The following is a 27,872-nucleotide window of genomic DNA, read 5'->3' on the forward strand; positions in this document are numbered from 1 at the left end:
TAAAGATGGCGGCGTCAGAGGGGGCGCGTAGCGGCTTCAGCACAACGGAGCGGCCCCGTACGGGTTCGTTTTAAAACAAAACCAAACATAAAAAAAACTTCGGGGACGGGGGCTCGTGAACTCCCGGTTTGCCGTCACACGGACCGATGCTGTTAAACTGAACAGAAGAAAAATAGTGCCACATTGTGTGGTGATAGAAGCGGGGTGGGATCACACACACGGACGGCTAACGCTAGCGGGCTGAGGAGAGCGTGGGGGCGGGGGACCGTCCATAGGCCGCTCCGCCGTGTCTGGGGGGGTAATGTGATCCAAGCGCACGGCGGGCTTTCCTAGGCTTCGTCCCGCGGATCTATTTCACACGGAACTTCGCGGAATGGGGCAGCAGGTAGGTCGCGTCGGCGAGGGGGCTTCGGCGGGGCTCCAGACGCCACCGCAAACCCATTCGCAGCACCAGGGCAGGGCGAGCCGAGGCAGCGGCTCCGGGAGGAGACCCAGGGAAGTGACCGGAACACCGCCGTGCAGGACCGCCGCTACCGCTAACACGCCGGACCCGGGAATCAACATATTCACCCAACACTCAGGTAACTGACCTCCACTCGGGCGGTCCCGGCGGGTCCCTCCCGCCCACGGCCGTTTGCTCCCGGACTGTCACGCCGGCACAAGGTCCATTTTTGTTGAGTTTAGTTCATCCAGGACCGCGGGGCGCTAGCGGAAATAGTCCACACATCACAGCGTTTAGCCCGCCTGGAGAACCAGCTAGCGAACGAGCTAACAGCACCGCACAACGGTACCGTCTCACGGCTCCCCGGCGCCCTTCATATTCTCACGGTGTCTAACGGCTCGGTGGATGCGGTTCCGAGCCCCGTGGACACTGTGTGTGTCAGGACTTTGAACCGGGCCACCTCGCCTGTGTTACCGTTAGTGGCACTAAAGCGCCCGCAGCGTCCTCCATTTAGATAAGGGGGATTTCTCTCAGGAGTGGAAGCGAATTTCTCTTCTGGTTTTGACTTTTTGATTAATGAAAGGGATGTGATGTTTGTAATAGTACAGAAAGTGAATGGTAAATGGTGTTCTCCTCCGAACCAGGTTCGTGTTCGGTTAGAAGAAGGGGTGATGCATTAACTCAGCCAACATTAAAACACCTCTCGTATTCCGTCAGTATCACATTTATCCTCTTTTTTGATGATAGATACTAGTTGGTGTTCTTTCTTACGTGTCACGTGTGCTAATCTAATTCGGTTTCAATGCAGAAATGAAAGTGGGTGGGTATATGAATTACATAAGTGTGGTATCGAATGAGGCCTGGATTAGTTATTTTAAAGGAAGCCATAACTAAAAATCTAATTCTTTGAAACTGAAAAAAGATTTACATTAGTAAATGCATACAGATGTAAATAGATAATGAACAAACGACCGATGTGAGAACGGCAATGGATGAACACTAATGTGCAAAGTGAGTGTTGGTTATGCAAGATATCACTAGTCTCCCAAAGGCAATGGGGTCAGGACACACTCCAGTCCACCAGAACCACCTCTACCCATGTGCAGCCCTCTGTCCCTGAAACTGGTTCAGTTAACATCCAGGAAATTATTGGAAGTAACTGGGATACATGACGGTTGAGGTTTGGCTTGGTCTTTTTGCGTACATTACAAAATGAGCATCATAAAGTGTGACATGCAAAGGGCATAACATTTGTTTCCTGAAAAAGTCGGGTGTCCTGTTTTGTAGCCGGACGTGGGATGAAAGTTGTCGGGTGGAGACTGGGATGCTGCTGTGGGCGCAAGTGTGTGTAGCGCAGGTGTGTATAGCGGGCATGCCAGCCTTAAAGTGTGCACACACAGCCTTGTGTCATTGACTCGCGGAGGGAGATGGCCCTGCGTCCTGTGCTGTGCGCACCTGGCCGACTTCATGTCTGTTTGGAGGAAGAAGACGATCCCTTCACATCTGTTTTGGCTCAGACACACCTGGCACTGCTAGGAATGCCAATGAATTTCCCCCTTCCTTCATTTACCTGGAGTGGGTCGGACACCCTCAGTTATCCGTTCAGGCAGGGTCATCGTCCCCGGCAGTGGGATGCAGCTTTCACGTGTTTATTTTTGGGGTGTGGGAGTGTATTGGTGCCCATAGTGAAAGCTCTAAAGAGTCGAGGAAAAACAGGTCATGAGACATTGACTCCCAGAGTGTGCTGGTGCTGATCCAACGGGTGTACTCCCACACTCCTATCAGTCCAGCGCACGAACCTGCACTTCATTGTACCTTTTTTGTACCTTTTTGGTTGATCTGGCCCTTTTGAGCCAACCCCCCACCCCCACCCCCCCTTAGTAGTAAGCCCTTACTACTACTTTCCTAGTAATTCAAATATGGAAGCACCAGGCCTATTTGTGTGTTTTAAGAAGAGTCTGTTTTATCTGCTTATTGTGGTGTGTGAGACAGAAAACTCTCTTTTGATTTCCATGTGATTTGCATGGACCCAGATGGCGGCTAATCGTGATTGTTTTTGGAATTCCAGGGCAATTCCATTCACACACAACGTTTTGGTACCAAGCTCCCATCACTGCAGTGATTCTCGTAAGAGAACACCAGAACAATGTGATGCTAGAGGTGACCCAGCTCGTCTAGGTATAATTTACAGTCGCATAAGTCAGCCAGAAGAATTTGGGAAGGGGCGGGGTTCTCTCCCATCGGAACCAGGAGGCGGAGCATCTCACCTATCACAGACCGACACAACGTTATTAATATGGCTGTATAGAATCAGGTGAAATGAATAGATAAGTGGTGCTCTGTGTGCTGGCGGAGGCTGCATGACCACCACAGGCTAGCAGACGGTGAGTCAGGCCGAGGCAGCGTCCGTGAGGTCAGCAGGCCACTTCAACAATCTCCATCATTACTCATTCATCAGCTCTTGCGTTTTTATCTCGGTAGTGTAGTGCAACCTTCCTTGATAGACTTGATGGTCATTCAGTCTCCAAAATGATCACTGCTGGAATGTTGCACAGTTAATATATATATATATATATATATATATATATATATATATATATATATATATATATATATATATATATATATATATATATGTGTGTGTATGTATGTGTGTGTATGCATGCTTCTATCATCTTGGTGAAACTGCTCTATCTTTTCTGTTGCATAAGAAGATTAGAACTAGATATAATTGGATTTGGCAAATCCACTTTTATGCGCACACACACAGAAAAAGCCATCAGAGTTGACCTTGACCTAGGAAGGATCAGGTTTTGGAAGGGAAGTTGTGAGTTTGCTCTTTTCCTTTTGTTCTCCCACACCTACTTGGTAGACCTGGGGTGGTCAGCTTCCACATTCCAGCACTAGGGGGCGTAGGAATGCCACATTGCTGAATGGACATCATTCTTATTTATTGCTTTTCTCTTTACTGATTTATTTAAATCATTGATGATTCCCAGTGATGCATGAGAGAGCAGCTCGTGTTCATCTCTCTGGATGGGGCTGAGTGCGTGTTCTTGTGTTTGCTGGCCTCTTCCTTAATCCCACCTCATTTAAAAGGCCATATTCCGCGTGGGCCTCTCCAGGGGCAGCTCCTCCCCTACCCTCATTAAAATGTGGATTAGTGTGGAGGAGAGGAAATGATGTTCCTGTGTTGAGGGGAGGCTTTGGAGAGGAGAGCGGCGTTCAGTATCTGCGGACAGAAGGCTAACCTCTGCGCGTAAACAGTAGTGTGCTCCGCCGGGGCATTGTTTCTCATTTTAGTTTAAGGAAGCAGCTGTATGTGGAACGCTTCCTGGACATTTTTTCATCCGGCAGAGTCGCACGTTTGCGCAACCATGTCAGATGGTTTTTGTGCGGTGGTAGATCTGTGCTTCCCATGATGGTGATTAGTTTGTCCTTCTTATGATAATAATGAATCTGTACTTCTAATGAGGGTAGTGAATCTGTCCATCTCAGGATAATGGTGAATCTGTCCATCTCAGGATAATGGTGAATCTGTCCTTCTCAGGATAATGGTGAATCTGTCCTTCTCAGGATAATGGTGAATCTGTCCATCTCAGGATAATGGTGAATCTGTCCATCTCAGGATAATGGTGAATCTGTCCATCTCAGGATAATGGTGAATCAGTCCTTCTCAGGATAATGGTGAATCTGTCCTTCTCAGGATAATGGTGAATCTGTCCTTCTCAGGATAATGGTGAATCTGTCCTTCTCAGGATAATGGTGAATCTGTCCTTCTTGCGAAAATGGTGAATCTGTCCTTCTTGCGAAAATGGTAAATCTGTCTTTCTTGAGATAATGGTGAATATGTCCTCCTCAGGAAAATGGTGAATCTGCACTTCTAATGATGGTGGTGAATCTGTCCTGTTCAGGATAATGGTGAATCTGTCCTGTTCAGGATAATGGTGAATCTGTCCTTCTCAGGATAATGGTGAATCTGTCCTTCTCAGGATAATGGTGAATCTGTCCATCTCAGGATAATGGTGAATCTGTCCTTCTCAGGATAATGGTGAATCTGTCCTTCTCAGGATAATGGTGAATCTGTCATTCTCAGGATAATGGTGAATCTGTACTTTTTGTGATAGTGGCGACACTGCTGTGTTCTCAGGCCTCGCTCCAAGCCAGAGGTCAGAGGTCAGTTGTTTGGCCCCTCCCCCTGACCTCTGCTCTCCCAGCAGACCATCCGTCCCTCTCTTGCCTTCTGCTTCTGTCCTTTGCTTTGTCTTACTTCATCTTGCAAATGTCATATTGCTTCTTGTTTGCATATTGTTTTTTCTTTTTGCTCCTTCAAGTGTCTGTGTCTCCTGCACAACTATTCCACTGACTATTCCAAACACACCAGCCACACACACACACACACACACACACACACACACTTGCACTCTCATTTAACACCTCAGAAACTGCTCCACGCATGCAAACAAAAGAATGCCACCTTCTCATATTTCATCAGTATTTCCCTGTCAGCGAACAAGAGGGAGGCCCATTTGCGGTGAGGAATAACCGCTCGCACTTGGTGCTGCCCGTGGAGGAGTTCTGGGTCGAACGCATCGCTGCTGCCAATAGCTCGAGTGTTTATGCTCTATCGCCACTGTGGTGTGGAGCCGTTCGCTTGCGTGTCACTGGGTTCCTCTCACTTAAATCCGTTTCCCCTCACACAAGGCGTGCCTCCTGCCAGCCTGTGTCGGGCGTGTGGGTGCAGAAGCCACAGCAGTTCCAGAGTTGCGCCTGGGCCTGTCCCTCACACACGCCACTGCTCCAAAACCTCCACTGGACACATTCCTCTGAACCGTCATCAAGAATCCATTGCAGCCGCATCTGATCTGAAGTTATTCTTGATACTGCGTAGTAGTCAACGATTTTATTAGGGATCTGAGCATCTGAGATAGCTTTTATAGCAAATTAGTCTTCTTTTTCGTTGATCAATGCTTATGGCTATGTTTATATAGTCACGTGTTGTGTATTTGAATATTGATTTGGATGAATAATGGATAAGGTCAGGTTTTTGATAAACACCCTTGTATTGATTTGGTTTGCCGAGCTTGAGTTTGGTGTGTTGTGTAGGTCTGATGAACTCCCAAGAGATTTGAAAATCTCAACCAGGACTCTGCCACATTCCTGCTGTGACATGATCGTGGGCTGATCTAGCTCTCATCACATTACGCTCCTTGGCTGCACTCATCAACCCTTCGTTTGCCTCATCACAGAGTCAGCGTCACCGCCGCTTACCGGACCCAAAACACGTCCACCGCATGCGTGGCCCAGTGACCGTGACCACAAGGACTCGCCCCATGGCCGCCTCCACGCCGCGGGGTCTTTATGTCTAGGCAGTGGCGCCCTCCTCCATGCGCACTACACAGTGCTAGCAAAACGGAGGCGGTCCTTTGCGGCTTCGGCCCTTTCCGATTGGGTAGAAGAGGCGTGCGACTAAGCCTGATGGTGCGGACCAGAGGCCAGAGCACCAGCGCTGATTTGGGGCGGTTTGGTGCAGCTCCCCCGGACCGGCGACTCTGCTGTGCTTATGTAACCTGCTTCTGCGTAGCTTCAGGTGAGAGACGGGCAGGAGGCCCTTCCAGGTGGTGCGTGTGGAAGTGGGCCGGCCAACGAGGCCTGATTTATCGTGGGGGTTGATCGAGTCAGTCGTCTAACGGAGGCGGAAGTGCTACATCAACAGGAAGGTGTGTTGTGGGGAAATCGCAGGTCTTCCCATCAGCCGTCCGGGGTGTTCGTCATGGATGGGTCTGAGCTTATGGAGCAGTGACTGCATTCAAAGGGCTTAAGGAATGAGTGTTTGCAGCCTGTATAATGGAAAAGGGGGAGGTTGTTAAAAGAGAAACTTGAGAGGGAAGATTATGCCTCCTTGAGTGTCAGAGTGTGTGTGTGTGTGTGTGTGTGTGTGTGTGTGTGTGTGTGTGTGTGTGTGTGTGAGGCTCTGAGACTGCTGTAAATGCCACGCCCTCTTACCACATCTCTCTACACTTCTCACCAGCACCTCTGCCACTCCCTCCAGCCTCGTCTTCCTACGGCCACTGCAAGCCGACACCACCCGAGCCCCCACCTTGATCGCAGGTGTTGCCCCTCAGCAGAACCAGATCCTGGAGAATGTGGGCGTCTCAGACCAACACCGCCGCGGGGTGGGATTATTGAGGGACACGCCATTCCTCCTTTTGTCGTCCTCGCTCACGTGTACCTGCAAGGAGGCGGTAAAGGGACTAGAGCCTACAGAACCGGAGCCCAGTTGGAGGTTTATTTCTTGCGGCCCGGGACGTGCAGGGTCCGAGATCAGTCACATGCCTCCGTTAATCTCTCTGTGGCTCCAGCGTGTTCCGCCATCACCTACCGTGTCTAGCTGCGTGCCCGCCCCCCATCACCCACCGCGTCTAGCTGCGTGCCCGCCCCTATCACCCACCGCGTCTAGCTGCGTGCCCGCCCCCCATCGCCCACCGCGTCTAGCTGCGTGCCCGCCCCCCATCGCCCACCGCGTCTAGCTGCGTGCCCGCCCCCATCACCCACCGCGTCTAGCTGCGTGCCCGCCCCCCATCACCCACCGCGTCTAGCTGCGTGCCCGCCCCCAATCACCCACCGCGTCTAGCTGCGTGCCCGCCCCCATCACCCAGTCGTACACCGTAATGTGGTGCAGACGCACGCCGTACGCCTCCTCAGCCGTGCTCAGCCTCTCAGACAATGGAGATCCACACGCCATGATTCTGAGTGGCCTCTTCAGAATAGACCATTGAATTATAATTACTGAAGCTGACATGGATTCTCTGTGCTCTTCAGCAAGTGTTAATTACTTTATTAATTACGTAATAATTACCTCAGTGGAAACCTTTTATCTGTCCTGTAGGTAGCGATGCAGTACAAAGTCATGTGAATGAATGGGGAATAAAAAGGGTTGCCAGATACGCTGTGGATCCCCCACACTTGACTCTGCATGCACATCATATCTCGTTTCTATTTCGTCTTACTGAATTAATTCATTTTGTTAAATGAGGAAGTGTTTCTGCTTCCCACAGTAAAATGTCTCTCTCTCTGAGTCAGTTGGTATGAGAATTGGGCTTTCAGCAGTTAATTGTTTTTGTGCTGATTGCTCTGTTCCCGTCGCTATGGGAACTCGTGTGGCAGAAGATGAGTGGGAACCTGCTCAGTTCCACTCGTATCTCCTCGGTTCCTCTTTCACATGACCAGCAGCTTCCGGGTGAGTCATCATGCCAGGGGGCAGATGGGATGGAATTGGGCTGTGGCTTTGGGTGGATCTCCTCCACTGTTCGTCTGTGCAGATCTTCCTGATAGATGGGCTGTAGATAGCAGGCTGCCTATGAGGCCTCCGGGCGAACCCAAAGGTGCTGACCAAGAAGGGATGCTCCTCCGGAGTTGGGTGTAGTCCTCCTGAGGTGTGGTCGGGTGTAGTCCTCCTGAGGTGTGGTCGGGCGTAGTCCTCCTGAGGTGTGGTCGGGCGTAGTCCTCCTGAGGTGTGGTCGGGCGTAGTCCTCCTGAGGTGTGGTCGGGCGTAGTCCTCCTGAGGTGTGGTCGGGCGTAGTCCTCCTGAGGTGTGGTCGGGCGTAGTCCTCCTGAGGTGGTGGTCGGGCGTAGTCCTCCTGAGGTGGTGGTCGGGCGTAGTCCTCTGTTCGGTTCATATTGCGTAAACGGACTGCAGTCATAAGCCTTTTCACACAGGCAACTCCTCCGTTGTGATTTATAGTGTTGTAAGTGCCTGCTGCTGTTGGATCAGTGATGTCTGCATATATTCAAGAGGGAGTCGGGGGCTCGGACTCAGGTCTGTGAGACCCACAGGGTTCATCAGGCAGTGAGGGGAAGGTGCTGTGTGTGCTCATCTATAATTTAAAGAGATTTAATGAAATTTTTCTCAACTTTCTTCCACGGTTCCGTTGTGCCATGGTCATGGTTCTGGCAAAAGAAAAAAACTAGTCAGAGTTTTAAGGAGGTTGTTTTTGTTGTTTTTTTTTTTGCAAATGTTGTTTTTGTTGTGGCAAATATTCTTTAGAATCTGTATCCCTTTTTCTGTCTCTCTGTGATCAAATAAAGAAACTCATCTCAAGGTTAAGATGTGATTTCACTTTTAATAATCATACCATATACTGTGTGATCCCTGATAAACCCTCCTCAGACAATCCGTTTCGTATAAATTTCACAATTTGGAAACCATGTGAGTTTTAAGTGGAGACAGCTGCAACCTTCCTGTGCATTGATTCAGGGTGGACCCTGTTGTTCTCATGTGTGCGTTCCTTACACAGAAGAGAGTGTGTGCTCTTCTTCTGCAAGGTGCAGACATTATTTGGCAGTTCCATGTTGCTGTTAGGATTCTGCTATAATGCTGCTGTCATTGTATTCAGTATCGGAACGTAATCAGTGCCGTTTACATGCTAATGTTATTGTTATTATGCATATTTGGTAATGAGTTACTGAATATGCTCTACATCATTGTCTCCCTTGTGTTGCTGCCACACACACACACACACACTCACTCCCAATTACATGTCTTTATTCTTCTCATTTAAATGCTGCTTAGATAATTAACCTGTTGACACCGTATGGAGTAAAGCTAATGTTAACGAGCCCTCATTCCTTATGGGGGAAGGGGGCACAACCTGGGTTGAGTCAGTTATAGAGTGTAATCAGAAGATGAGCACGTGGGTGTTGATGGTTTGCTGCTGGGAAATGGGTGAACATTCCCTTCAACCGCCGGGGTGTTTGCCATCGATGTGTGGGGGGAAGAGTTTATGGAGCAGTGACTGTGTTCACAGGGCTTGGGGAGTGAAGTAGACCGGTCCGTTGATACCTTACGGAGTAATCTGTGCTAATCTGTGATCTAATTGGTTGTGCTGCATTAATAATACTTCAGTAAAGCTGTTAACTACACACACTGACTCCTCCCTCTGTTCACTACACACACTCTGACTCCTCCCTCTGTTCACTACACACACTCTGACTCCCCCCTCTGTTCACTACACACACTCTTGACTCCTCCCTGTTGCGGTGTGATTGCAGCTTCACAGTTGCTAGTCCTCCTAAGCGGTTAAAACAATTTCTACCCTACAGAATCGGGACCGTAACCACTACTTTGGAGTTTTAACTTTGCTGTGGGGCAACACAATGTCAAGGATGGTCCTGGTTCTCAGCCAGCATGCCAGCATTTACTTGAATAGATCAGTAGTCTGAGGGACCTTTTTTTCGTTGCTTGGGTTCCTGGTAAGGGACCTTATACACTCCTCATTAATTCAAAGTTTACAGAGTCTGTCTTCCATAGTGGAGTCCTTATCCAAGGCCATTGTCTGTCTGACACTGAGGGAAGCTTTGTTGCCACTTTCCCCCGCTCTCTCTCGCTCTATATATATATATATATAATATATATATATATATATATATATATATATATATATATATATATATATATATATATATATATATATTATATTATATTATATTAGGGCTGGGACTTTTAATGCGCATGAGACACTTTTGCACCGTGGAATGTTTCTCAGTGCACGAGTTCCAGACATACAGATTATATGGACGCACAATAAGATGAGCATGATGGAGATGACTGAAGAGGCTACGCTGGTGGATGGGAAATTTTAATATAAGAAACTTCCAAATAGAAGTACAAACACAAATAGTGTTATTTGCACTTTATGCAGGAAGGAGTTCGCTTATCACAGGAGCACTTCCACCCTTCGTTACCACCTCAACGCAAAACATGTTGGGGATAACGCGCAGGTCAGTAATGATAACTTGGCTGCTAAATGTATTCCTAGTGCGGACCAAACGTCCAGATTTCCTAGGACATCTCTATTTCACATCCTGTCCCGAGCGTCCTGGGTTTTTTTTAAGTGAGGAAATGTCCTGGTTTTTAAATTACCTTCATTGGACCATTAAGACTGAATAATCCAGTCTTGATTAAACTTAAACTTTTGTGAGTGACCGTAGCGCGCGACTCCGCTCACCTCGCGCGAGCGCCGGAGGCGTTTAAACTTGACGCGTTATTTGCAGTGTTGTCCGTAACGATGTGTGGTTGTATAAACACCCCTCAAAAACAGGGGAAGGAGCATTAACCTGATGAGGGAAGTGAAGAGCGCCACAAATGTGGCTCTGACTGGGGATGACTGGACCTCTGTTAGCAACAAGAATTATCTTGGTGTGACAGCTCATATTATAGATGATGAATGGAAGATCCAGTCATTTGCTTTGAGCATGCAGAAGACCACTTCTAGGCACTATGGAGATGCCTGTGCAGAGGACTTTATGGCTGTGGCAGAGGCCTGGGAAATTAAAGAAAAAGTCTACCATCTAAAATGGTTTTAAAAAACATCTGATTTATTTAAGGTGTTTAACTTTGATATTTATTGCACAACAACAGACCAGTGTAACTAAAATAAATAAATAAATAAATAAATAAGCTAAATTAAACAGTTACACTATATAAAGTGCATTTACATCTATCAAATTAAATTAAATTCTCTCAACCTGAGACAACTGGTTTGTTCACAACAGAAGTAAACTTAACTATAAAACCTCTATTCTTAATTAAAAAATCAAATACCCAGTCTGGTAGACATTCAGGTATTTTCTTAAATAATGTTTATATCGCCACCTTAAAAATGCTAACTTTTCTTCGGCTTGCTCCTGACTCGCCATTTCTGCCTCTTCTCCGTTTGTGTCGTGTGTCACTGGTGTGCTTCAGCACGCGTGTAACAACACTGGCTCTGATTAGCTACCATAACGCTGCCTTAGCCAATCGCTTACTGACTTGGTAAACAGGTGTTACACCGAGAACTGTGACTTATCGAGATCTATCAATATAGATATAGATATTGATCAATATCAATATATAGTAACGCACCGCTTTAATGATCAGTAACGTCACTGACAGGAATAGTAATTAATTATATTATCTCGTTACTGATAAAATGACACCGTTACCTAATGCCGTTATTTTTTACAGTGTTATTCGCAACTGTGTGTGTGTGTGTGTGTGTATTACTTTCTCTCTCTGTCTCACTCTCTCTCACACACATGTGCACACACTTGTTGTAACAGTCAAGCAGCCCTTCACTGTGGGGTAGGTGTCGTGATGGCCAGGTGACCCTGTACTATGAGAGAGAGACAGGGAGCCAGTGAGAGGTGAGAGAGAGAGACAGGGAGCCAGTGAGAGGTGAGAGAGAGAGACGGAGAGCCGGTGAGAGGTGAGAGAGAGAGCCGGTGAGGGAGACGGAGAGCCGGTGAGAGGTGAGGGAGACGGAGAGCCGGTGAGGGAGACGGAGAGCCGGTGAGGGAGAGAGAGAGAGAGAGACGGAGAGCCGGTGAGGGAGAGAGACGGAGAGCCGGTGAGGGAGAGAGACGGAGAGCCGGTGAGGGAGAGAGACGGAGAGCCGGTGAGGGAGAGAGACGGAGAGCCGGTGAGGGAGAGAGACGGAGAGCCGGTGAGGGGTGAGAGAGAGACGGAGAGCCGGTGAGGAGAGAGAGAGAGAGAGAGAGAGAGAGAGAGAGAGAGAGAGAGAGAGAGAGAGAGAGAGAGAGAGAGAGAGAGAGAGAGACGGAGAGCCGGTGAGGGAGAGCCGGTGAGAGAGAGACGGAGAGCCGGTGAGGGAGAGACGGAGAGCCGGTGAGGAGAGAGAGAGAGAGACGGAGAGCCGGTGAGGAGAGAGAGAGAGAGAGAGAGAGAGAGAGACGGAGAGCCGGTGAGAGAGAGACGGAGAGCCTGTGAGAGAGAGACGGAGAGCCGGTGAGAGAGAGACGGAGAGCCGGTGAGAGAGAGACGGAGAGCCGGTGAGAGAGAGACGGAGAGCCGGTGAGAGAGAGACGGAGAGCCGGTGAGGGGTGAGAGAGAGAGACGGAGAGCCGGTGAGGAGAGAGAGAGAGACGGAGAGCCGGTGAGGAGAGAGAGAGAGAGAGAGAGAGAGAGAGAGAGAGAGAGAGAGAGAGAGAGAGAGAGAGAGCCGGTGAGAGAGAGACGGAGAGCCGGTGAGGAGAGAGAGACGGAGAGCCGGTGAGGAGAGAGAGAGAGACGGAGAGCCGGTGAGGAGAGAGAGAGAGAGAGAGAGAGAGAGAGAGAGAGAGAGAGAGAGAGAGAGAGAGAGGAGAGAGAGAGAGAGAGCCGGTGAGGAGAGAGAGACGGAGAGCCGGTGAGGAGAGAGAGACGGAGAGCCGGTGAGGAGAGAGAGAGAGACGGAGAGCCGGTGAGGAGAGAGAGAGAGACGGAGAGCCGGTGAGAGAGAGAGAGAGAGAGAGAGAGAGAGAGAGAGAGAGAGAGAGAGAGAGAGAGAGAGACGGAGAGCCGGTGAGAGAGAGACGGAGAGCCGGTGAGAGAGAGACGGAGAGCCGGTGAGAGAGAGACGGAGAGCCGGTGAGGGAGAGAGAGAGACGGAGAGGCGGTGAGGGGTGAGAGAGAGACGGAGAGCCAGTGAGAGGTCTTGACTTAGACACAGGGATGCAGGTAGAGTGCAGGTGGAGCACCAGGGAGACAGACCGCACCAGGCTGTCAGTCACAGGGGCCAGCCGGCCTTTGACTCAGCATTTTTAGATGAAGCTGAAACTGATTTGCAGATGAAGACAGCCATTCATCAGCATGTGAGCATTATAACCTGAACCAAGAAGGGGATGTGGACAAATCATGTGCAGGTCTGTCTGCAGTGTTGTGTGTGTGTGTGTGTGTGTGTGTGTTGTGATGGGTGCATGACGGACTGTTGTTCTCCTTGTTGTTCTGATGAAGTCCTGACGGCGTATCGTTTGGCCATGACTGTTGATGGTGGTTGATACTGCCATCCTCAAGGACAGGCATCATTTAAGATGTCAGCAAACTTCAGCTGGTGAGAACGATAGCTTTTGGCCAGCCTTGGGGGCTGCTTCTCTCCTCCCTCAGCAGGGGATGGTGGTTGGCCTGGGGGCCACTCAGCTCCCGCCCCAGCCGGTGATGGTAGTTAGTTCTACGGGGTCGGCCCATTGGCTGAGAACCATCAGTGCTGAGCGCCTGACCAGGAGGCACCACAGGAGCACGGCGGTCACCAGCTGACGTGGGCTGAACTCGCTCCTGGTCCGGCCCTGTGTGACAGCTGGCTAGGAGGCTCTGATCCAGAGCAGGACCCCCACCCCTGCAGCTCTGCCTGCTAGAAGACCCCCGTTTAGCTCCGCACTCCGCCCTCCTCATGCCTCTGTCCCAGCTGTTCCACATAGCATCTACACACACACACACACACACACACACATTAACATGGGGCAGCACACGTGGCAGGACAGCTGTGTCCGATCCAGACGAGCCCTCTTCGGAGTGGAGTTGAATGCAAGGGGCAGCGGGCATTGGGGTTCTGGTCACGGTGACAACATCTACCATCTCATCATATTCACAGCAGTGTTTGGAGATCTTGGCCTTTGGTGTGTTGTGCCGGCTGATACAATATCATACTGTTGGTAATTTGATCTCAAGATCGGCTGTTGGTCCCGGCGGTGTGCGTGCGACCTTTTCCCTAGTAAGAGCGCATGCCATTTAGGACACAAAGAACACGGCATGCTTTTATCTGGGAGTCGCAATTTGTTTCCTCGAGAGATTTTCCTTTCTGAATCGTAGGAGCTTTTAGGTGGTCAGACTTCAGATGGTGTGAATAATTCAACATCCTGAGCTTGTAAATTTTAGCCCCAGATTTTAGAACCAGAAGAAGTATTGTAGGATATGCCTACTTTAAAATGAGGAGGCTCTCCTTGGTGCTGTGTGTGTGTGTGTGTGTGTGTGTGTGTGTGTGTGTGTGTGTGTGCGCGTGTGTGTTCTTTCTGCCTTTCTTTAGTGTTTGTGTCGTCATCCCCTCTTTCTCTTATTCTCCTTCTGTGCGTGTGTGTGTGTGTGTGGGTGAGTGTGTTTGTCCCGAGAGGATATGCGGTTGGCATCACACATGGAGCAGGAATGGAGACATCTGCCACACACACACACACACACACACACACACACACACTGTTTTTCCTTCACGAGATCTTAACAAGACCTCCATATGAGCTCAGCTAACACACACACACACACACTCTCATTTGCTCTTGAGCACGTGTGTGTGCTCACCAGACGCAGTCACCATGTGGACGCTGGGCTGTGGAGGGTCGGCCTTCCAGGGTCTCTCTGGGAAACAGTGAGCTCCGAGCCACATCAGAGACCGGAACAGAGGCCTCCGGCTCCCAGATTCCTCGGCGAGCAGAAGGCGGTCCCACGTTCCAACTTCTTCCTTGTTTCTTTCCTGAGCTGGTACTGTGTCCACCATAACCTACTGGATTACGGACTGGAGTGTTGAGCACGGACTGGGTTTGAACCTCTCTCACCGGGACCATGCACTGGGAGCTGTGGCTGAGTCATGTGACCAGGAATGGAATGCATTGCGTGCTGATGCGGAACAAAGGTGCGCTTGGCTCTAAGCAGCAATCCCAGCAGCTTGTTCTGACAGGCTCCGGGCGCCACGCACGCGTTATATAAGTGTTCGTTGTACGTCGGCCTCCTGGAACAACTCGGCAGTGAGATTTCTTATGATTTGATGTACCAGCGGCTACTGTGGTGCTTACGTAACTCATTTATGTTTTGAGTTTCCATGGCAGCCATCGGCTGAGTTAACTATGTTAACTAAACTTCTCTGCATGTTACGACTGTTTGGAATGTGTGCCTCTCAAATACTATTATTGATTCTTCGTCTTTACGAATATCGTATTGATATTTTACCCGTCGTAATGTTCTAGCCAATTTTGCGTTCTGTGCTGGCCGTGTTTTGTATTCGATGACGTGGAACCCTGTGAAATACAGTCCGGCTCTTCTGACGTCACCTTGTCCAGGGTTTTTAAAAATAATTTTTTCCTTCCCAAGCTATCCACAGCCACCCTTCGCCTCACTCGCACCGTGCTGGAGGTTCCTGGAGGCAGCTGCCCGGACACGCTCTGTGCATGTGTGTGCGTGGGCATGTGAGTGCATGCGTGTGTGTACGCATGCTCCACAGACAGCTGTGTGGGGGGACGGTAGACGTAGGTGTGCGCAGCCGTTTGTCGAAGCATGCGTGCTAGGCCCCGCCCCTCCTTAATCCTCCCCGCCCCTCTATATATCGCGACTGTCTGACTTCTGTTTGCCACATCCACCATAGCGTGCGCGCAGAGGCTTGTGGATCTGATCGGCGGTTGTGTCTTGGGGAGGACATGGCCGTGCGCACTCTACCGTCCAGCAGTAGCTTTGACGAAGACAGGGGTAGGCTAACAGCCCCGCCGTACCCCCCGCCCCAGGGCTGGGCCCCCTACTACAGACTCCCAGGTACTCCCCCAAGCCGACTTCCGGCCATGCTCGGACACCGCTGACCATTTTTGGAATACCGGTGGAGGTTTTTGACCGGAGAGGCGAATCTCTGGATGGTTGTCTTTTTATTTTGGTTTGTGGGATCGGTTATAATGGTTAGAATTGTGTTTAATAGGAAGGGTTGTACGGTTATTGGTTCTACACATAGAGGTGGTCGGGTCGTCGGGTGATGAGATGTATTTCACGTTTATATATGCTTTAGTTTGGATGCTGTTTAAATAAATGAATCGTGACGGAGTAGTTTATATGAAATGTGTTGGTTATTATTGTTTTTGCTGCTATTATATGTTCTGTTGTTCTTATTGTCCAGTGTCGTCTTGCGTCCCTCACATGGGCCCCCCTTTTCTTCCTCTTCTACATGTCTTAACATTTCTTCACACATCATCCCTCCTCTTCTTCCTCTCCTCCGTCGGTGTGACTCAGCCTGCATTGGCTCAGCCCTTTTTAGCCCCTCCTCTTTCCATCGCTCCTTTTCCACTGAGCATTTGTGTGTTTTTTTTAAACTTAATATCCTCCCTCTGTCTCTGTCCCCTCTCCCTCCGTCCCCCTCTCCCATCTCCGGGACAGAAGCCCTGCACAGGCCCTTCGGATTGGACTCCGCGGCTCTGACTGAGGCGGTGCGCTGGAGCTCCAAAGAGAACCTGCTGGGCGCGGCAGAGAGCGACCCCAACCTATTTGTCGCACTTTATGACTTCGTGGCCAGCGGTGACAACACACTGAGCATTACGAAAGGTAGGGCACTGAATCCACACTTTCATCTGATTACATTCACTTCTGTCTGTTCCCTCCTGTATTTACCTTGCTGGCATGGTGGGTGAGGAGGGTTACAGGGTCGAGGGGGTTGAGTTAGCTCTTGGGTGTGTGTGTGTGTGTGGGCAGTGGGGTGAGTCCTGGCCAGATCAGTAGAGAGGCAAGACTTCCACCAGGCTGGGTGAACCCAGAAAGAAGTATCCAGAGAGGGTGGGGCCAATAAAAAAAGGGGAGGGGTAAGAGTGTAAAGAATGCTAGAGGTGTTAAAAAGAGCGAAAGGAATACATATCGAGGACGGATTACTCAAGGAACCGGATTAAGATCTCCGGCCACTTCAGTGAGATGTTCAGACAGGCACTGCAGTGCCTCTGTCTCCCTCTGACCTGGTCCACTAACCCCACTAAGCAGCCTCAGGACCTCCGGCCGCCCCCAGTGGGAACGGTTTACTCCTGCTTCAGTAAAAGCGTCTCCCGCCTCCCCCCACCTCCACCCACCACAGGCGAGAAGCTGCGGGTGCTCGGCTACAACCAGAACGGGGAGTGGAGCGAGGTGCGGTCGAAGAACGGCCAGGGCTGGGTGCCGAGCAACTACATCACGCCCGTCAACAGCCTGGAGAAGCACAGCTGGTACCACGGGCCCGTGTCGCGCAGCGCCGCCGAGTACCTGCTCAGCAGCCTGATCAACGGCAGCTTCCTGGTGCGGGAGAGCGAGAGCAGCCCGGGCCAGCTCTCCATCTCCCTGCGCTACGAGGGCCGCGTCTACCACTACCGCATCAACACCGCCTCCGACGGCAAGGTGCCGCGTCCCCGCACCATCATCATCATCACACCTGCTTTTTGGGAATTTTGGGGCAGGAATTGTTTTTTTTTTTTTTTTTTACGTTTACGAGATTGAAGCAGCTTTAATGCTTTGTGCTGATTTCCTGCTCTTACACCGTTCCCTCTCTCTTTCTCTTCCCCCCCCCTCTCTCTCTCTCTCTCTCTCTCTCTCCCTCCCTCCCTATCTCTCTTTCTCTTTCCCTCCCCCCCCTCTCTCTCTCTCTCTCTTTCTCCCTCCCTATCTCTCTCCCTCCCTATCTCTCTCTTTCCCCATCTCTCTCTTTCCCTCTTTCTCTTTCCCTCTCTCTCTTTCTCTTTCCCTCTCTCTCTTTCTCTCTCTCTTTCTCTTTCCCTCTCTCTTTCTCTTTCCCTATCTCTCTTTCTCTTTCCCTCCCCCCTCTCTCTCCCTATCTTTCTCTTTCCCTCCCCCTCTCTCTCTCTCAGGTGTACGTGACGTCTGAGAGCAGGTTCAGCACTTTGGCCGAGCTGGTCCACCATCATTCCACGGTGGCGGACGGCCTGGTGACCACCCTCCACTACCCGGCCCCCAAATGCAACAAGCCCACCGTCTACGGGGTCTCGCCCATCCACGACAAGTGGGAGATGGAGCGCACGGACATCACCATGAAGCACAAGTTGGGCGGCGGCCAGTACGGGGAGGTCTACGTGGGCGTGTGGAAGAAGTACAACCTCACCGTCGCCGTTAAAACACTCAAGGTTTGCCACTTTCTTCCTGCGGCCTGGTTTTAGCAGAGCGCGTGTCCCAGGCGCACCCTGCGCCGGCGTGCGTAATGACTGCTCCAACGGCCGCCTCTCACAGACCCTGGATCCTGGTACTTCCATGGGTAAAAGTGCTGTAATAACTGCGTTGCAGGAGGACACCATGGAGGTGGAGGAGTTTCTGAAAGAGGCTGCGGTCATGAAGGAAGTCAAGCACCCCAACCTGGTTCAGCTGCTGGGTTCGTGTTCCCGTGTTCCTGCTGCCCAATCGCGGTTGGGATTGGCTAACTGCCGTGTGGGTGGGCGTGGTCCTGCAGTGCTTCCTAACGTTGTGTGTGTGTCCACTCAGGCGTGTGCACGCTGGAGCCGCCCTTCTACATCGTCACGGAGTACATGCCACATGGCAACCTGCTGGACTACCTGCGGGAGTGCGAGCGGGAGGAGGTGAACGCCGTCGTGCTCCTCTACATGGCCACACAGATCTCCTCCGCCATGGAGTACCTGGAGAAGAAGAACTTCATCCACAGGTGAAGAGCGAGCAGCTAAAGGAACCCCGAGTTGGATCCTGGCTCAGACCAGGCCGGGGCCTCCACCCGAGCCTCCACCCGGGCCACATCTTCAGTTATGTCATGCGATTCCATTTAACCACACAAAATATTCAGGAACGGATGAGTAATGTATTTTCTCCTGTTTCCTGTTGGGTCTGTCTGTCACTCCTCTCTGTTTCTGTTGCTCTCTGCCTGTCTGTCTCAGGGACTTGGCTGCTCGGAACTGTCTGGTAGGGGAGAACCATGTGGTGAAAGTGGCTGATTTTGGCCTGAGTCGTCTGATGACGGGCGACACATACACGGCCCACGCTGGAGCCAAGTTCCCCATCAAGTGGACCGCGCCAGAGAGCCTGGCTTACAACACCTTCTCCATCAAATCAGATGTCTGGGGTCAGTCTCTCCCTATCTCTCTCTCTCTCTCTCTCTCTCTTTCTCGCTCTCTCTCTCTCTCTCTGCCTCATTCTCTCTCGCTCTGTCTTGTTCTCTCTCTCTCTGCCTCTCTATTGTATTTCAGAATGTCTTGCAGGATGGGCTCAGATTTCTTTAGTCTTGCTGTGTATCGGAAGTTTGGATGTTGAGCTATGGGAAATGCAGCCTTTGCTCAGAAGTGACTCACTAACTTGAGTCAGGGCAAAAAAAAAAAAGAAAACAAACCAAAAACACAAGACAAATGGCAACAGTCCACTCAACAGAACCATCTCTTCAACAACCCCATTTCCCTAAAGGAAACAGTCAGGGCCTGGCAGCTTCTTGTGCAATTTCTGGTATGTCTCATAGTGTGTGTGTGTGTGTGTGTTTCCTGCACAGCATTTGGAGTGCTGCTGTGGGAGATAGCGACCTACGGCATGTCTCCGTACCCCGGGATCGACCTGTCGCAGGTCTATGACCTGCTGGAGAAGGGTCTCCGCATGGAGCAGCCTGAGGGTTGTCCCCCTAAAGTCTACGAGCTCATGAGAGCCTGTGAGTGCTCGCTGGCGTACACACGACGTGCTCGCACGTCCCTCCCGTGCACCTGCGCTGCATCGTCGCACTCTGGCTAAGTTTCTCGCTCCGTTGTGCATGTCTAGGTTGGCAGTGGAGCCCCATGGACAGGCCCTTGTTCTCAGAGATCCACCAGGCCTTCGAAACCATGTTCCATGACTCCAGCATATCAGAGGGTAACGCTCCACCTTCTCCACCCTCCTCTGTGCACGTCACATCTTCGTGTGCACACCCACTAATCCCAGTGACACCGCCGACGGTTGTCCTTAGCCAGAAATTAGTCTCTTCGTTAAAGATATTGGATAACAGATTTGAGAAAAAAGGCTGGTTTCTTTATTCAAAGAAGCAGGATGGTCAATAATGCAGGATCTGTAATGATGGCTATAACCTTGAGGCTGAGAGCATAATGAACTCTGCAGCGGCAGCAAACACTTCTGTCCTTCTCTCTATACAGAAGTGGCGGAGGAGCTGTGTAAGACTGCCTCCTGTGGTAAGGGAGTGGTAGTGCACGCACTGTGCCACGACCAGCCCCTGCTGCCCTGTAAGGCACGGCCGCAGAAGAAACACTCGGACAACAAGGAGAACGTGGAGGGGCCGGACGCCCGGCAGGAGGGCGGCGCCCACGGCCCAGCAGGTACTGCAGCTCAGCCCCGCCCCTCACGGCAGCTCCAGCGCCGCCTCAAGAGAATGGGCGTGGTGTTCCTTATGGACTAAAAGGGCACACGCCCTCTCTCCTTCACACGCCCTCTCTCCCTCACCCACCCACGCTCATTCACACATTCACTCTCACACGCCCTCTCTCCCTCACCCACCCACGCTCATTCACACATTCACTCTCACACGCCCTCTCTCCCTCACCCACCCACGCTCATTCACATATTCACTCTCACACGCCCTCTCTCCCTCACCCACCCACGCTCATTCACACATTCACTCTCACACGCCCTCTCTCCCTCACCCACCCACGCTCATTCACATATTCACTCTCACACGCCCTCTCTCCCTCACCCACCCACGCTCATTCACACATTCACTCTCACACGCCCTCTCTCCCTCACCCACCCACGCTCATTCACATATTCACTCTCACACGCCCTCTCTCCCTCACCCACCCACGCTCATTCACACATTCACTCTCACACGCCCTCTCTCCCTCACCCACCCACGCTCATTCACACATTCACTCTCACGTGCTCACACTCACCCGCTCACTCTCCCTCAACCACTCACTCACATTCACACAGTCACTTCCTCACACACTCATTCACACATTCACTCTCACCCACACACTCTCATTCATACACTCAAAACATATTTTGTTTAAATTATTGGAGATGAAGAATCTACTTGCAGAAGTACCTCAGTAAAATCACTCAAACACACCCCAGTACCCCTAATACATACAGCCATACAAACATGCATAAAAATATATATCTATGTATTGTGACACACACATCATGTATGTATGTATGCACACATATGTGTACACACACACACCCACACCCACATGTATATGCATACATTCACCTCCAACATGTATATTGATAAATACACACAGGTGCACATGTATATTGTATACTTGTATATGTATATCAAAGGGGATTGTGGTAATGTATTCTGTCTGTGTATGGAAGTGACTAGTACTTAGAAAGCATTGTGAAATATGAACTCTGGCATTGCTCAATATCCCAGATCTGTTTTATTGTCTGAAGTAGTAAAGATGGAATTTCAAAACATCTTTTTCTGTTACTTCACTGTGATGTTGTGTAACTGCTGTTTTGTCTAGTCTTGTTGCGTATCCCTAAACAAGAACCAACCAACTCCTAACACCTCCACCCACATGCCAACATGCTTACTGGATTAAACTGCCCTATTCTGACTCTCATGTGTCGCTGTTAATGCAATATGTAACAACACTAATTTATTTAATATTTATTTTATTTATTTAAAGCATGTGTTTATAATTATTATTATTTTTTTTCATATTTGCATAAAACAAATCACTCCCATCACATTGCTCTTGCTTTTCATTTGAAATAAAGTGAAACGTTTTGCCGTGTTCAGTCATTAACTGCTGACATCCTCATCCACCCCCTCCTCTAGCCCCGCCCCTTTAAAGCCCCGGGCCAGACACCATAAGAGGCCCGTTCATGACCCCACCGTAATAACGGCACACTCACTGCCGCGGGTCAACTTCATCACTAAAGGTCAGGAGGTCAGGCGACAGTGTCACTCCTCCAGTGGTTTCGAACTGGGGCGCTGAGTTTACAGATCTCCCGCGTAAGAACACGGCTAGCTTTGGTCATGTGACAATGAATAAAGAGGTGGGCGGATCAAAGTCTCATCCCCCATGTGCTATGTTAGTCTTTTATCCATTTATGTTTCTATGAACGAGCATGTTGCATCCCCATTACACCCCCTTCTGTCCTACCCGCCACCCTGAATACATCATTTACATCATTTATGCTCAATACTTACGAATAAATACAAGCAGAGGTCAGCATGTTTAAACGCAGTCGAGTGTCAATGCAGATGAGGCACCAGGCCTAACGTTAGTCAGGACAAACCAGATAACAGTGTTTAGATTTTAAAAAATTTGGATTTTGGGGTTTCTGTAAGTCTGCATTGGGAACCTGTGGATGAAGTCATATCTGTTCACCTCATATCTGTTCAGTACTGTGGCTGCTCTCAGATCATCATGCTCTCTGCATGTGAAGTGTGTAAGGTGTGTAAGGTCGTGCTCCTCTCTGACCTCTGCCGTGTCGTTGTTTTTGCGCGTAGGCCTCGCCGCGTCTCTGCTGGTGGGCGGCTCGCCTGCTCTGCCCCGCAAACAGAGGGACAAGTCTCCGTCGGGTCTTCTGGAGGACGTGCTGGACGTCACCTTCACCCGCGATCGCAAGGCTGGCTTCTTCAGCTCCTTCATGAAGAAGAAGTCTTCCTCCTCGTCCTCTTCCTCTGCGCAACACAGCCTGCCCATGCCTCCCAAGAGGAGCAGCTCCTTCCGCGAGATGGAGACGCAGCCCCAGAAGAAGTACGAGCCGGCGGCGGGGTTCGGCGCGCCCCCTCCTCCGCTGCCCCAGTCCGACGGCCTGAGCTTCTCCCCGTCGCATGGGGAGGCCAACCACATCCAGTCACGCTGCTGCGGCGCCACCTTCGGGCAGAAGGCGTCGGGGACGGGCCCCGGGACGGGCTCCTCACAGGTGGGGGGCGGTAGCAGCAGTAGCTGGGCGGGGCTGGCCGGCTTCTTCACTCCCCGCCTCATTAAGAAGACGCTGGGACTGCGGACGGGGAAGTCGTCGAGCGACGACGGGGGTGGAGCTTCCAGGCCTTTCCCGCGATCCAACTCGACGTCCTCCATGTCGGCGGGTCTGCCGGACCTGGAGCGCATGGCGCTGACGTTGCCGCGGAACCGCAGCAAGCCGCCGTTGGAGCGCACGGCCTCTGCCTCGTCTCAGCCGGAGAACGGTGCGGCGCGCAGGGCGGACGAGGGCACCGCACAGATCCGCGACCGGCCCAAGGCCAAGCTGCTGCCCCGGGGGACGTCGGCAGGCGTGGGAGGGGCCAGAGCGCCGGGGGTGGGGGCCGACGCGGAGTGCGACGCCCACGGACGGGCCAGGGAAGGGCAGGACGAGCGGCAGGGCTGGTCTTCGCCTTCGAAGGCATCTCCGGCGTGCGGGACGACTGCGGGACCGCACAACCACAAAGTCCCGGTCCTGATCTCGCCTACGCTCAAGCACAGCCCGGCTGAGGTTCACCTCGTCGGGGTGGACTCCCAGGGCAATCGCTTCAAACTGCTAGCCGACGGCACCGGCGACCGGCCTCGACTAGTCAAGCCCAAATGCGCCCCCCCTCCCCCGCCCATGCTCCGCTGTTTCCAGCAAGCCTATGGCGTGGACGGCATCGACGACGGCCCGGAGGTCAACGGGGACGGGGTCAAGAGGTCGGGGAGGGGTCCGGGCGCAGCGCGGCCGTGTATCCCTCCGCCGCAAGTGCCTCCGGCGCCCTCGGCCTCCTCCAACAGCACAACCACCCCAACCAAAATGGCCAACGGCAGCGCGTCCATCGGCGTGACCTCCTCCAAGCTGACGCTGAGGCGGACGCGGCAGCACATGGAGCGCGTGCCCCCGGACAAGGTCAGCAAAGAGGCCCTGCTGGAGTGCGCGGAGAGTCTGAGCTCCGCCCTCTACAGCAGCGCCGACGCCCCCTCCAGCACCCACGTCCTGGACGCTGGCCACCAGCTGCTGGACTACTGCTCGGGCTACGTAGACTGCATCCCACAGACACGCAATAAATTCGCCTTCCGTGAGGCTGTGGGGAAACTGGAACTGAGTCTTCACGAGCTGCGAGCATCCTCCACGGGTGGGGGAGGGGTGCAGGGTGGAGCTGGAACAAGCCCCGCCCTGGAAAACTTGCACTCTTGTATTAAAGAAATCAGTGACGTGGTGCAAAGGTAGCTAGTGGGTCCCCATATCCCCAATTGTTAAACTACCCAAAAGTTTTCAAATAAATGTTTTTTTTTTTCCTTTTTAAATATTTTGTTGAATTGATTGGAGACAAAGAATATACTTGGGAAAAGTACCTCAGTAAAATCACTACAAATGCTCTCTCGCTGTCTCTTGCTCGCTCTCTCTTTTGGTCTCTCTTTTGTTCTCTCTCTTTCTTTCTCTCTGTCCCTCTCCCTCTCTCTCTGATTGTTTACAGTTGACTTGCTAAATCGTCAGTTGGGAACATGGTTCTAAACTTGTATATAAGCTCACTGTCCGCAGCCAATGAGAAATGGTCCTTTTGACCCAGGAATGGCCACAAACTTCGTGACCCCGTTTAGAAGAGCCTAAATTTGAAAGGGCGGGGACTAGTCATCCTATTTGTTCTTTCGCATATTTATGTGAAGACATTAGAGAGATTTCTGCGTGTCATGGCTGTCACACTAAACAGTTCTTCTCACAATAACTGGATATTGTCTCAGTACACACGTCCTATAGCAGTAGAAGCAGCCAGAGCAGGATTAGGCTCAGCATACACCATGTTAGCAACGCTGAGCCTTTCAACATGAATGTGTGTTTCATGCAATCAGTGTCACCTCTAATATGATTTCATGGATCTGTTTACAGAGTTTGCAGCATTTGAAAAGAGCTTTCAAGGGTTCTACACGTATGTTTCTGTGCGTTTCTGAGGGCACAGTGCCGTTTACTCATAGGAAGAGGGTAAATGACTGGGTATATGTATATATACTACTGAAATGGCCTTGTAAAGGATGCCATAGAGTGTCATGTCTGTCGAAGTTGGTGCATTTTATTTAAATGGCCTATAAAGATTGGCAAATATACACCCAGGTCATCTCTAGTTCAGTCTATTGGGGTCTTGCAATTCAATAAATCCAGATGTTATTTATTTATAGAACCACAATCAGTTAGAAGACGTAGGAACACTGACCAAACATTATTCAACAAACACACATATCACAATCTAAAGAGGCCAGGTAACTAGTGAATGCTAGGGCATAAAGAACTGGTCAAAAATAACTGTGAAAGCAAACGTGCATGGCAGAGATGATCAATACCGTCAATCATCATGTTTGATAATTGCTTCCAGACAAGGATTTCTCCCATTTGTAGTGTTAATAAAGCATTAGATTGTGGTGTACCAGGCATGCTTGTGCCCGGACACACAATTTGTAACTTGAAATGCTTTGCATAGGGTAAGATGTATTTTTTATATCAAATATCATACATTGTCCAGAATTATATACCAAGATATAGTACATATACAATGTTTATATTTTACTTAGAGGCACGAATATTGATTTAATTGCATTCGTTGATCTCGTGCTTACGTCCATGCCTCCCAAGTGAGGAGACTTCCTACAAATAACCAACAAGTGTAGCACCTCACCCGACAGCTGGTGTTTGTTGGAGAATGTTGCGTCAGTGAGGCCAGGCTTCATCTCAGAGGCGTACTAGTGTTTGTCCAGGTTGAACACAGGCACAACACCGCACTGTGACTGCACACAAATAGCAGAAGAACACCAAACACACTGCAACCACACTACTAGATATGACTCACCCCACATACTGCCATGTTTATAGCACATTGACCTTTCTTTTTGTACTTTAGAATGTCCTCATGTGTAAACTTGAATTTTAAATTATTTTTTATTAAAAGCACATTGTTTTTAATGTTTTTGTATATATACTTGTGCGTAATTCTCCTATCCACAAAAAGCATAGGCAGTCATGTTTGTTTGGCTGTTGTAAAGTCCTGCAGTGGCTAGTAAACAAAAGGATATTGTTCCTGACAGGAAATAACTAAATGAAAACAAAGGTCATCACCAGAGAGCATCTACAACATGAATGTGTCCATCTTAAATGCAAGAACGTTTCATTGTTTCGTATGCCTTGGTCTGTCATCAGAGTCATAAGTATTCATTTCACCCTTTTTAAAATATTACATTACATTTCAATATTACAATATTACATTTTAACATTCAGAATCCAAAATCTAAGTAAGATTACAGATGTTCTGCAAAACAAGGTGCAATTCTCTCTCTATCTCATAAAGATATCATTTGTATTTTTTACACTGGATGCTGTTTTAAAGCATAGCTGTTTATGCTCTTGCCTTATGTAAACAATGGGATGCAGTGTGGAAATCTGTGCTGTGTTTTCTCTGTTCATCTCTGATTTATTTCAGCTCCTCTAGCAGAGCAAAATGTGTTTACCATACTTTAAGTCAACAGATTGGGATTTCATCAGATTTAAAAGCCCAGTTCTGTCTTGGTTTGGCCATTAGTCTCTGCCCTACACAAGTGCACTGTGCCTTTTGTGAGAGATATTGGTTACAAACTGAACTGTTGTAAGTAGATTGTAAAGATGACATTGAGGAGCAGTTATTCTTTTCAAATTTGAAATGTTTGACTCATCAGGGGGTTATAAGGTGTACGACTTGAACAGAAAGATGTGCAATGTTTTGTCCTGTATCAGATAAAAATATAAGGCTTTAAAGCCTATTTCTTTGCTGGTGGATTTGTTCATTTGTTGCATATAGTTGGATTTGCCACATACTAACCGAATGTCCATCTCAGTCAGAAATACGCTGCGTATTTAAAAGAAAGATAAAAAAAAAATCTATAAACAGAAGTATAAGTCTATCTAAACTATCTTATACTATTATAAAATTACAAGTAGAGACCATTTCACAGTAGGCAGTGTGAGGAGTTTGGCCTGTTTGCGCATGAATTTCAGGGAACATTTTGAAACATCAAAGCCTTTAAAACAGTGTATTTTCTATTGGCCCTGTTGAACTGCAGTTCCACTGAATTGGCCCAGGTAGGGTAGTGTTGTGAGGCCTTGTCCTGACCACGCACCATCCTCCGTCCCTCTCATTAGACAGCCTTTATTCTAATTCACCATCTTCGTTTTTCACCATATTTATGAACTGTCTACGAGAAGAATGTGTCCAGTCTGTAAGGTTCATGCATTAGACAGCCTGAATTACTCTCTTTTGTGGGTTTTCTCACATCTGTGGATGGGTTAAACAGAATTTTGCATACTTCTTGAAAGCGTCTTTAGGTATCATATGTTTCTACAGGTTAAGTCCCAGACAAATGAACAATCAGTACATACTGTACCACACTTCATTTAGGACCTGTTTAAGCCCTGGTTTTCACTCCGCTTTTTCATTTTGACACTGTCTTTTTAATTTATTTTTCAGTTTTATTTATCATTTCTTTTTTTATTGAATCCAGGAAATCACATTCTTGAAGATTGTCTTTTGTATGGTAAGTTTTTAAGTTTGTAGATTTTTTTTATGTAGTTTTTTATTTTATTTTATTTTTTATGTAAAACATGTATATGCCAAAGGCCACCTCTGCAGTCCTTTAAGTGCAATCTCAAACTGAACACTCTTAATTTTGAATATGTGAATTTTAACAGGGATTTAAAAGGCAGAGGTTGACAAATTAACAGTATTTTTCTGTTATGTAAAAAGTATATTTTGTGTGATTCTAATTTAAAGCTCACTTTTAATAGCATATTACTGTGAAGTGCTCCCCCAGTGTTAGACTTGATGTAAATAATTAAAAGGGTTGAAGCTGACATTTGTGAGGCATGTTTTTATTCCTTTATTTAAAAGTACAACATGTTCTTTATAGAAGTGTACAGTTATAAACTTTAACGCATTCACTGAGGTTATGCGCAATACCTATTTCACTTAAATACTAAAGGATAATTTTTTGTGCAGCCAGTCCA

General features: G+C 49.4%; 1 protein-coding gene across 3 annotated transcripts; it reads left to right on the plus strand.

The window, feature by feature from the left end:
- abl2 (c-abl oncogene 2, non-receptor tyrosine kinase) lies at positions 1-27,719 on the plus strand. Of its 3 annotated transcripts, none has more exons than XM_076989684.1 (11): positions 1-581; positions 16,377-16,541; positions 17,059-17,354; positions 17,822-18,094; positions 18,252-18,336; positions 18,447-18,624; positions 18,851-19,035; positions 19,453-19,605; positions 19,713-19,802; positions 20,081-20,260; positions 22,408-27,719. In XM_076989684.1, the coding sequence occupies exons 1-11, from the start codon at positions 374-376 to the stop codon at positions 24,078-24,080; spliced, it is 3,486 nt and encodes a 1,161-aa protein (XP_076845799.1). In that variant the 5' UTR covers positions 1-373; the 3' UTR covers positions 24,081-27,719. The 3 variants fall into 3 exon arrangements, with proteins under 3 accessions (XP_076845799.1, XP_076845801.1, XP_076845800.1); XM_076989686.1 differs by lacking the exon at positions 1-581 and adding an exon at positions 14,522-14,877; XM_076989685.1 differs by lacking the exon at positions 1-581 and adding an exon at positions 15,544-15,767.
- Positions 27,720-27,872: the final 153 nt, after the last annotated feature.

The sequence above is a fragment of the Brachyhypopomus gauderio genome, unplaced genomic scaffold (assembly GCF_052324685.1).
Source record: "Brachyhypopomus gauderio isolate BG-103 unplaced genomic scaffold, BGAUD_0.2 sc69, whole genome shotgun sequence".
Classification (NCBI taxonomy): domain Eukaryota; kingdom Metazoa; phylum Chordata; class Actinopteri; order Gymnotiformes; family Hypopomidae; genus Brachyhypopomus; species Brachyhypopomus gauderio.

Excerpts from the sequence above, each read along its gene's own strand:
- abl2 (XM_076989684.1), top strand. The coding sequence starts at position 374 with ATGGGGCAGCAGGTAGGTCGCGTCGGCGAGGGGGCTTCGGCGGGGCTC. Across the intron at positions 18,625-18,850 it reads AAGAAGAACTTCATCCACAG|GGACTTGGCTGCTCGGAACT; the intron begins GTGAAGAGCGAG and ends TGTCTGTCTCAG. Across the intron at positions 19,606-19,712 it reads CTACGAGCTCATGAGAGCCT|GTTGGCAGTGGAGCCCCATG; the intron begins GTGAGTGCTCGC and ends GTGCATGTCTAG.